The 10680-nt window shown below is 38.1% G+C and overlaps 1 protein-coding gene across 1 annotated transcript in view; it reads left to right on the top strand.

The window, feature by feature from the left end:
* Positions 1-758: 758 nt before the first annotated feature.
* Positions 759-10680, top strand: part of LOC143187497 (uncharacterized) — a 28573-nt gene continuing 18651 nt past the window's right edge. Inside the window, exon 1 of the mRNA XM_076391708.1 lies at positions 759-1179. Coding sequence (XP_076247823.1) covers positions 759-1179 — 421 coding nt within the window. The remainder of the gene's footprint in view (positions 1180-10680) is intronic.

The raw sequence follows: 10680 nt of genomic DNA, 5'->3' as shown, positions 1-10680 counted from the left end.
TGACACATTCCTATAAATCGAATCCCATCAAAGACATTTTCATGGCAAATTTACATCAAGAATAGTTTGCCACACCATCAAGTTTAGACTCGATATTCGGTATATTTCCGGGGATGACCATTGATCTTTCTTGAGACCAGGTCATGCTTGAACACGGAAGGTCGTTTGTAACATCCGCAAAAGCGTGTCGACTTGTGCGACTAAGATAAATTTATTTGTTTTACTAATAAGTGAAGAAACAAAATTCACTTAGAATTGGTTTGTGAATTGTATTCTTTATCTTCGTCGTTGATATTGTGCAGAAAATAGACGTAGAAGCATGATGAACTTGAGTGGAATTCGATACATTGATTTGCTCAACCGTCGTTTTCTGTACAATTTCTTTTGATCCAAAGACACGTCCTAACAGCACGACAGTCTGATCGACGAGTAAGAAGAAGTAATAGTCAAGAATTCGAGAATGCTCATTAGTTATGTGAAAACTAAACGGTAGTAGATAACGATTAATAGATACTGCGACTACGTATGTTTTAACAATAACAAATATAGAAAAATATTAAATCATTGCTAAGCTGTTTGTAAAATGTATACGATTCTTTAGTCACGTGACTAATACATATAATTTTCTCCTTGTATTATTGGATGTCTGGAACTCAGAAGTTTACGTTGTTGAATATTAGTAAACTATATCATATTACTGCTAGATTATAAATGTTAGAAAAAGCTATTAACTTCATATTCAATTTTTAGATTGTCGTATGGCTGGAACTGCAAACGATTATGTAGGAACATTGTCGAAGACACGTGCAGGATACACATGTGACAAATGGCCAGTTGAACATGATTTGGGTTCAAAGACAGACCGATCGACAATAGCTACAATTCCAAAACGGACACGCAGACCAAGTGTCATAAAACAACAAAAATTCAAACCTTATGATCCATATCCATTACTTGAACTGAGTACAACGACTCGAAAAATCGCGACTACGATAAGTGTAAAGTTGACGTCTAAAGATAGAGAATACTTTAATGATACTTTGTACCCAGATGGAAGTGCTGACGACGCTAGTAATTATTGTAGAAATCCATCACGCAATATTGCTGGCACTTGGTGTTATACTACCGATCCTTATATATTTCAAGACCTTTGCAATGTTAGAGACTGTGAAAAACCAGGTAAGTGTAACGTACCTAAAACGATGCTACTCTCTTCATGGAAGTGTAGCCTTCCGATGGACGAAGGGTGGGGGTTCATATGGCGCGCAGTTAAGGAGGCAAATCCAAAGTTTAGATCTTTCATAAACAATTTATTCAACAATAAATATTATTCTATCCTATCATTAATACAATATTAGTACCTAATCTAGTCAGTCTGTATATTAGTTGAGATCATAACAGAAAATGAGGTTATAATATTCGTGATTATTTTCTAGATATACAGAAAGTGAGGATATACCGAGCCTAATTATTATCTAATATACAGTGTGTATGTCTTATGTATGAACGCTTCAATATCTGGAGAAATATTGATAATACAAAAAAATAGTTAAGACAAAACTTGTAGAGTTCGAAGGAGCACATTATATACACACATTACATTACAATGGAGCGCCTGTTTGGAAGATTCTTTGCCGTATCATAAATGAATTTCTTTTTTAGACACAGCCGCTGGCTTGTGCCGTCGTATCCCAGGGGCTAAAGGTGTTGTATACCTGAAATGTTAATTTGGCATCCAGTCTTACGCACTCCACTCAAGCGCATGTTAAAGAATAATACCAGAAATGTTAAAAAATGTGGAAAAGGAATTTTTAAGAAGAATCGAAAAGTGTATCATATTTGATGGGCAACACGTTGAAGGGCAAGTGAAAACTTAGGTACGACTGTTTGTAAACATACAAACCAATGCAAATACACAAACGGCTCTGTTTAGAGCCAGCATGATGTTCAAAGTCCGACAGACCAACCTCCGCGCGGTGTACATCGGATAACGCTAATGCTAGCGGCGCATAAGATTTCTTATTTAATATCTCCAGATTGGATAGCACAAAATACATATGTAGATAGTGTTTCGAAAATGTTTTAACGTCAGCTATATGAATATAAAATAAAAGAAGATAGCGTTCCATTAAAAAATGTACCCGTGACCTTCATACAGATTTTCAAGGTCATCACAGAGTCAATTTGGTATAGGCACCATATATGCCCCTACGAATCCTACAAGTTTTGTCTTAACTATTTGTTTGTATCGCCAATATTTCTTCAGATATTGAAGCGTTCATGGATAAAACACACACATTGTATATCTATCTGCCGGTTATAACAAAAATTGAGGTTATGAGTGTGTATGTGTGTTTGAGAAATGGATGTTATCTCGTATGTCTCAGTCACTATCAAAGCTATAGGTGGCTATAATCTCGGAACAGTCTAAAGTCGTGAAATAATAATCCTTGCTTAATTGTCTAAGCATCTGTAAATTTTTCGGTTTTCTCTGTCACTGGAGCGCGGGTCACGTAAAAGTACATATTTAGTAGATTTGTGCTACAAAGCGGGTATCGTATAAATACGATGGGCATTGTATGTGTGGTGTTTGAGTTGCTAAACAACGGTTTGCATTGTTTCTTCCCAGAAGTTTAACTTGTCGAATTACTAGCTGCAGAACAACTTATTGCGATTTTACTGAATGACCAAACTCACGGGAGATTAACGAAAAAACATCCGCTGTACGCGTAAGTCCGCGGCGAAATATACCCGCATGTAATGTGTAAATATCTGTTAGACGCGAAACGAACTCTAACGCTTGTTAACAAGAGATTTGTTTGCTTATGGCGAGTACAAACTATAACCTTTAAAAGAGCATAATCTACTAAATCACTTTAGAATGGTTGCTATCCCTAGTCGAGCGGTCTCGATCTAACCGGACTCAGTACGTCAGCTGACTCTAAGATGTCGCTCGTACTGCACTTGTTTGGAATCATCATAATGCGCGTATCATAAAGATTACTCAAATGGCAAACGTAAACCTGCAATGGAGCATCAACTACTCTTGACAGCTAAAGCACATTCGTTACCTCTAAGGAGCGGTCTCAATCTCATTAGAGATGCCTCAGTTGCCCCTGAGATCCTTGCGCTTCTGCAATCTGATGCCGAAAGAAGTATGTTTTCTGTCTATCTACTGAACAATTCTAATACGAAGGTCAGCAAGATTGGCACAATAATGGACAAGTGCTCTCGTCTAGTTCAAGTAATCTTAAATTCCAAATCTGACATCACAGCGTTTTTAAAAAACGGAAGTAAATATCAAAGATCAGCAAAAATATTCCAGGATTCTACACCTAAGTAATGAAAATTTCCCAGGATTTGCAATCATTTGCGACAACTTAACAAAACAAAAAAAAAACTAACTGCTAACCTTTTGGTATATTATAAAAATGTTCGTGGATTATGTACCAAATTGACTAATTTACGTTGCGCTTTTGCTTGTCTGTCTAGTTTCTACGACATTCTTATTTTTACAAACGCGGGACTATATGACGGAATCTCCAATGCTGAAGTTTTCATAACTATAATATTTAACTTTTCTATAGGAACTGTGCTACAAGTGGTCTCTTCAGAAATGTCGAAATTGCAGTTACAAATTCTTTTTGTTACTGCATAAGTGATATATCCGTTAACACATTTCGTGCTACGTCGATAGACAGGGTGTCCCACGTAACACTTTTCACGATTTTTCAAGTACTTGCGATAATCTGACAAAAAATTACTTTAGACAAAAGTTGATCAGTTTTCGATTGGCTACACATTGCAATAAAAAAAGTTCGAAATGTTTTTGGTAATTATATAGATTAGGAGAGCCACCTCCGATTTCAATGACCTTGGAATATGTTGTCAAGGTCATCAATCTGAACAACTTTTCCCTATACATATACCCGGCGGTCTCTTTTAGTTTTCGAGATATTCGCAAAAATGTTTTCAATATTAAAAAGTGTGATCGGAGTTGGTCTGCGTTAGGTTCATTAGCGAGGAGTGGTTTAAATAATAATAGATTTAATCTATTATAATACATAATAGACACGTTCCTACTTGTTCATTCCTTTATATCTTCAGTTATTTTATATATATCTGCTATTACTTGAAAAAGAGCATCCAGTCGTTCGTCAAAATCGAATGTCCCTTTAAATATAAATTCTGCCAGATAGTGGTTGAAATGATATTCTCTACGACCATACCTAGGAATATTGCCACGAATATCTCTCCATACCCTTTCAATATTCTGGGTATGGACACCTGTGATTGGATCAACGAAATTTTTTGAATGATTCACTACAAAATGTTGATATATATTTTTTTTAATTTGTTCATATGCTTTCCAACAATCACTATGGGTTATTGTTCCAGGAGCAATCTTTTTTAAAATAAGAGGCACTAATACTTCTGCTCTACGGGACAGAATTGGTACTACAGATATCTTTTTTGTGTCACGGTCTATACCACGGAAAATCGATTATCTCGTAATAAGTCGTACACGATTATACTTTCGACGTTTATATTTGGCTTCATTGATTTCTACAATAACTCCATTTCCACCAATTGGAGTTTCATTATTTATTAACCATTTATACATGAGATAAACAATTAATAATTATTAATAGAATATACCTTGAAAACAAAAGTAGTAAAATTGTTTAAATTAATTACTTCCCGACAAAAATTGATCCAGTAAACTATGGCATTTGGTGAAATATTAAGCTCTTTTTGAAGAAACATCTAACGAGGGGCATTCATAATTAGAACGTAACAAATTATTCGACAAGATACATCAATGTTTAGACGTGGTATCGAAAACCAAGTTCCGTGGAGCGCAGTAATTTTAAAATTACACGTTAAACGTGACGGTTTACGCTTTCTTCTTTGTTTATAATAATGATTTGTGCAATGAAGAATTAATTCTTTTGTATCTAAGTGTTGAATATTTTCACATCGCGGACACTTTATTGTATTACGAAGAACATTTTTCTCGCACAAATATTGTATTAGGTCATCGTATCGCATCGTTAATGCTAGAAATTCGAAAAATTTCATTTTGTGCTAATCAATGCACAACATTACGTTACAACGATTTATTCGAAACTCATAATAATAAACCATCTTTCCTCGAGTTCTGTCGGCATCGTAAGAAATATCAACAATATAGTTTTCAGGAAGGAAGGTAAACAGAAGCTTTCGCTAACAAATCTAACCCAGACCTATTTCGATCACTTTTTTCAATATTGAAAACATTGTTGCGAATATCTCGAAAACTAAAGGACACCGTCGGGTATATGTATAGGGAAAAGTTGTTCAGAATGATGACCTTGAACGTATTCCAAGGTCATTGAAATCGGAGGTGGCTCCCCTAATCTATATAATTACCAATTGTTTTTATTATTATTGTCGAGGGCACCTTCATTTTTTTAAATGGCACTTTGTGTTTTTGACTTAACAGTATAGTAGCCCGTATCAAAACGAATTCAACAACTTAGAATATCATGGCCTTCGGATGACTTTGAAGGCAAAGGAATGAAAATTTCAACAAAAAATGACAACCTGCTTAAATGGGTGATAATAACTTGTGCTTGTTACTAAGACTCGAAATTATATTCAAATCAGGAACCTTGACTAAATTAACACAAACGATTTCGTGAAAAAGTCACATCAAATGTTCGAATTGAAGTATATGATCTTGTAGGCACTAATTCCGCTCTACATAGTAAGTTTGCATTGGTTCCTCTTTTGGTTCGAACATTTGATGTGACTTTTTAATGAAATCGTTTGTGTTAATTTAGTCAAGGTTCCTGATTTGAATGTAATTTCGAGTCTTAATAACAAATACAAGACATAAACCAAGCTTCGAAATAGTCAACTATCGCTGACAATACAAAAAGAATTACACAATAATCGTTTCACATAATCTTTGTAGTGTAGACTTTCAAAATGCCTTTTCAAAGTGATTCTTTACGTATTAGGTATATCAGATAAAAAAAGTATAATTGTTATTAATTTGAATTCATAAGTATTCAATCAACAAAAGAATGAAGAAGTTTTATCTGTATGGTTAATGTTTCCATCGTTTATTGTGAGAGTAGCGAAACAGAATAAATTTTCTATTTTATTTCATGTTTTCGTGAGAGTGAAACGTTTTTAGTTAATACTATCATGGTTTGTAAGACACTGACACACGATAAGCCTCCAGCTCGCGTACTGATAACGCTACGTTTGTGTATATATGTAACACTCTCCCTGTTTAAAGAAAAAGCAGAAGATATGATATTAGAATGATATGTCGGAGGTACATGATAATCATATACGTGATAATAGTAAATGTTGTTAAATCAAGTTAGAAATTATTGTTAAGGTTACCAATAAAATAATTGCTTAAATAAAACAGGCTAAATTGTTACATAAGCTATCGCTGCAAAAAAAGGTTTAGGCCTGTAGATTTCAATCTTTAACCGTACGCCACACAAAGTCCCCTCTTTTCGCTTTATGAAAAGTCGCTCTTCCATGAGCAACATGCCTCCGCTCATTCAGGTCGTTCGGAACGTTACAATACCAACAATTCTACACTTGACTTAATTTTTTCTTTTTTCACATCAAATAGTATTTCTTACGCAATCAATATGCCACTTTCAGAAAACCCCTTTCACCCTGGCGTTACATTTCGTTTGTACCGATGCAATATATAATTAAAAGAAATTTCAAATGAGCCGATTGCTCTAATACAACCAATTATTTCAGCCAGATTAATTGAGATCATACATTTTTTTCTGGTTCCATTAGCAAGGAACAATACCTTGACAAATCGAAAAAACCGACTTTTTTTACATAATTTGGATATGTATCCATTTGACAACATACTTTTAAGAAATTAAGATGAAATTCTTGTAAATAATGAAGGTACTACATTTTCTAGTCACTTCCGCGCGAAGTTTTGGCGAGTACGAAAGAAGTGCTTGATTGAGTGATACGATTTCTTAAGTAGGTGTGAATTTTATACACTGCATTAATTCCTGTGTTGGAGTTCGTGCTCTTGCTGTGCGTTTCATTATAGTTTGTTCACTTTGTAGTACAAGTAAAGTTCGAGCTCGTTGTCAGTTAGTATAACTCCATTAGTTTTTCGTTAATTAAAATGGATAAAAAAGAGTGTAGAAGAACGAAAACATATGTAAAACAAGACAATAGGAAACGACGTCAACCACTGAATCATTTCGAAATTGAAAAGAGTGATAGAACCAGTGTTAGAAATCGTTGAATACAGGGATCTAACAGGGTCCGGATGAGGTTGTACAGATCGAGTATCGCAAAGAAAGTGTACACTTTCAATTTTATTTTCGTCTATCCTGAAAAAACAGATCTTTTATTTTTAAATAATTCCCAAAAGAAGAGAAGGGAGGGACGATCCAGTCCTCCTTCGTCTATTGGCGCTGACGTCTAGAAAAAGGAAGGGTCGGCGAAGCCAAAACAGTTAGCTAATGAATATTTCGAGTTGAACTGTGAGCTTCCGATTTCAGGCTTTGACGACGAACCTATGTGGGGAGAAGAGAGCTGTACCTTGCTGTAACGCTAAGGTAGTGCAGTGGACTGTATTACCGACGTTCCTTCACACTGAAGAAATCGTCGGTAGGCGAACGTACAGAGAGGATCCTCATCTTTTCTGCTGAACGTACCTTACATCTCGGCTTTCGCTAAGATTCGCGAGCGTGAGCTAGCTGCGGCTAGCCTTGGTGTCTGGTAACGGCCAGAGGCTCTACCACGCGCCATTCACCACAACGTGTGCATTTATTCGTCATACGTGGGCTGCTGCTAAAAGAGTGGCAGACCGCGGATAACGTAGAAGTGTAATAAGTTGAACGTTTTGCTGGTCAAAGTGCACGCTTCACGACCACGTGTCGGTCTTCTTAAAAAATGCACGCAGTGCGTTCGGCTTTTCTTTTCAAGCTTGCCAACCCAGAGACACACACACACCACTTACGCACTATCGCCAACTTAAGAGGAATATAAATTACTGATTCTTACAGAGGTGCCGCACTGACGTCAACCTTCTCTGTTGTACTGCCAATTATCAGGGCAAGGAAACCACCAATTACAAGGCTACAGTTAGTCGTCAAAATTGTTACTACACTGAGCTCCCGATACTCTGTCGCACGTATTCCACGTGATAACCGATCAGAGTAATTCCGCGAGTCGCAGCAAACAGACACTCTGCTTACAAGGCGTTTGGAGTTTAAGAGCCTGGTAACCAAACTACTAGAACTCGTTAGGCTCTTCTATAATCGCTGAACTCCTTGTGCCCTATCGATCGTTCGGAGCAAAACTGACTTACAAGCTCGAGATGCTCCGTGAAAGCGCGGAGCCCCCGGAAAGCCGCCACGCGGCGCTTGCTCAGCATGCCCCCCCCCCCCCCCCCCTCGCCCCCCCTCTCTCAAGCTCTGATGTACACACACAACATCGGGCCTGAGATTCGAACAGCTCCCCATAACAGTGAAGTGGTTTCCATTTGTTCTGATGAAAAGTATGAAGCAATTTTTCAGATATCTGGACTTTTGAAGGGGATTAGATTTATGGATATACAATTACGGGCTTAGGTTTATGCGTACACGTTCATGGCTATGTGTTTATAGTTATGGGTTTGTAGGTTTAGATTTATGGGTTTAAGCTTATTATATTCGGTTTGTAGGTTGTGAAGTGGCACCAGTGCACGTCAAAAAACCGAACCTTTCGTAGGGCAGAAGCGGTCTCTAGTGCGCATCATCAGTTGCATAATACTAAACTAACATTTATTTTTATATCTAAGCGTGAAGCGGTAACGGATATCTCGGCAACAACAATGAAGCCAATGACAGGAGAGAGTTGGCTGCTCAACATATCGAAGCCTAGAGGTTATCTTACCGTGAGTCTTCGGATTTGGAGAACGGCTCAGGTATCCGCAGCTCCAGAATCACACCCCCTCGAGGATAAGGAAGAGGCTGTCGTGGTCTATCAAGCCGACTCAGGGAAGATGCACAATAGAACGGCTGCACCACGGTTACACGGGGACGCACCGAGTAATGGGAATCAACCGACATCACGCGAGGAGGGCCCGCCCGCTTCCGGTTTCCAAAGAGAAGTCTCGAAGGGAGAGGCGTAAAGGCACAGCAGCAGGCGCTACATCGTTGGCAAATGTTAGCGAAAAGAACTCGCAGGCTTTAAAGGCTCTACATCTTGGGATCATAGCCGTAAGAAGAGCCCCGACGTGAGAAGTGAAAGGGTGGCTCCTGCCAATCATCGATGCATATCGATCTGTGGCCATGACTTATTGGCCGTGTCATAACGCGACACGTGCGACTCAATCAGGGGAAGCGCTGCGTAGCTAGATCCTGCAATGAGCAGCGATTTCGTCCTTCTTGCGTGGGATACCGATGACAGCACAAGTAGCAACAGCTTCTTTATCTTTTCCCCTACGAATCCGGAACCCGGAATTCCGAATGCGATACGGCGTAGCGTCTTACTCCTAGTGCTCGTCACAGGCCATGTGACAGGAGGAAAGCCGTCGTGTACGGATTATCTTAGGCCTGCGGACTGCAATGCAAGTCAACGGCCACGTGCGAGGATAGGTTAACAAACGGTTTTCGCGAACAGGAATACCTTTGGCCTGCGGGCAGCGAGCTATCGTACCTGCAGCCATACTAACGGTTATCTAAGCGTGCCGACAACGTGCCGACAACGTGCGTTTCAATCTCGTCGCGATCTGATAAACATCTTTGTAACGCGAACGCTGTAGCAAGTAACGAGTACCTTGCACGCAATCCCGTGTCGCACCACAGTCCACGTATACAGGGTGTTTCTAAATTCGTGGAAAAACTCGGAGATGTAGGTAGACGACAAGAAAATAAACCGAAAACTTCCTATGCAATATTCTCGGAAACGCTTAGATTGTTAGTTATACGCGATTTTATATTTCGTAAAATACCGATGTAACAGTGACCCATCCCCTTTAAGGTCAGTGTCCGGGCTTCGACGAGGCCTCGAACTTTTAAACACCTAGGCATTTCTGGGCATAAGTGAGCCTCTGGTGACTCGCAACGCGTGTCGAGAGATATTTCATCGAATGGGAAAGCATACTTTCTAATAGAAAATACTATCGATATTTATCTACGATTAAGGGGTTGCTTTGACATTATTAAAAAATCGAAAATTTTGCTTTCTTATAAAAGGATAACTTGTACCTTTTCAAATAACATGGAAAAAATTTCATACTAAAATATTAAAAATGAAATTCGGCTTGAATGCCCTGTCATTTCTCAAAATGTTTCTGAAAATTCAGGAATCCTTTCGGAAAAGCCTAGCGGTATGTTTGCATGAGGGTGGAGGCCATTTCGAACATCGATTATAAACCTATGGTAAGTCCTTGTTATTTACACATAGCGTTCTTCTTTAATACTTTAGTCGGAGTCGCGTTAAAAGTTTACATGTAAAAATACATTTTGAGAAATGACAGGGCATTCAAACCGAATTTCATTTTTAATATTTTAATACGTTACTTAAAAAAGTACAAGCTATCTAGTTCTTATCACGTAATATTCCCGTTGTGCGTGCAATTTTCCTCCAAATTCAACGGCAAGTAATGTGTACAGCTTTTTTGAGTGTGCATTTCTATCAGAA

The sequence above is a fragment of the Calliopsis andreniformis genome, unplaced genomic scaffold, assembly GCF_051401765.1.
Source record: "Calliopsis andreniformis isolate RMS-2024a unplaced genomic scaffold, iyCalAndr_principal scaffold0048, whole genome shotgun sequence".
Classification (NCBI taxonomy): Eukaryota; Metazoa; Arthropoda; class Insecta; order Hymenoptera; family Andrenidae; genus Calliopsis; species Calliopsis andreniformis.
The sequence above is the reverse complement of the archived record's forward strand: the minus strand, read 5'-3'. Positions and strand labels throughout refer to the sequence as shown.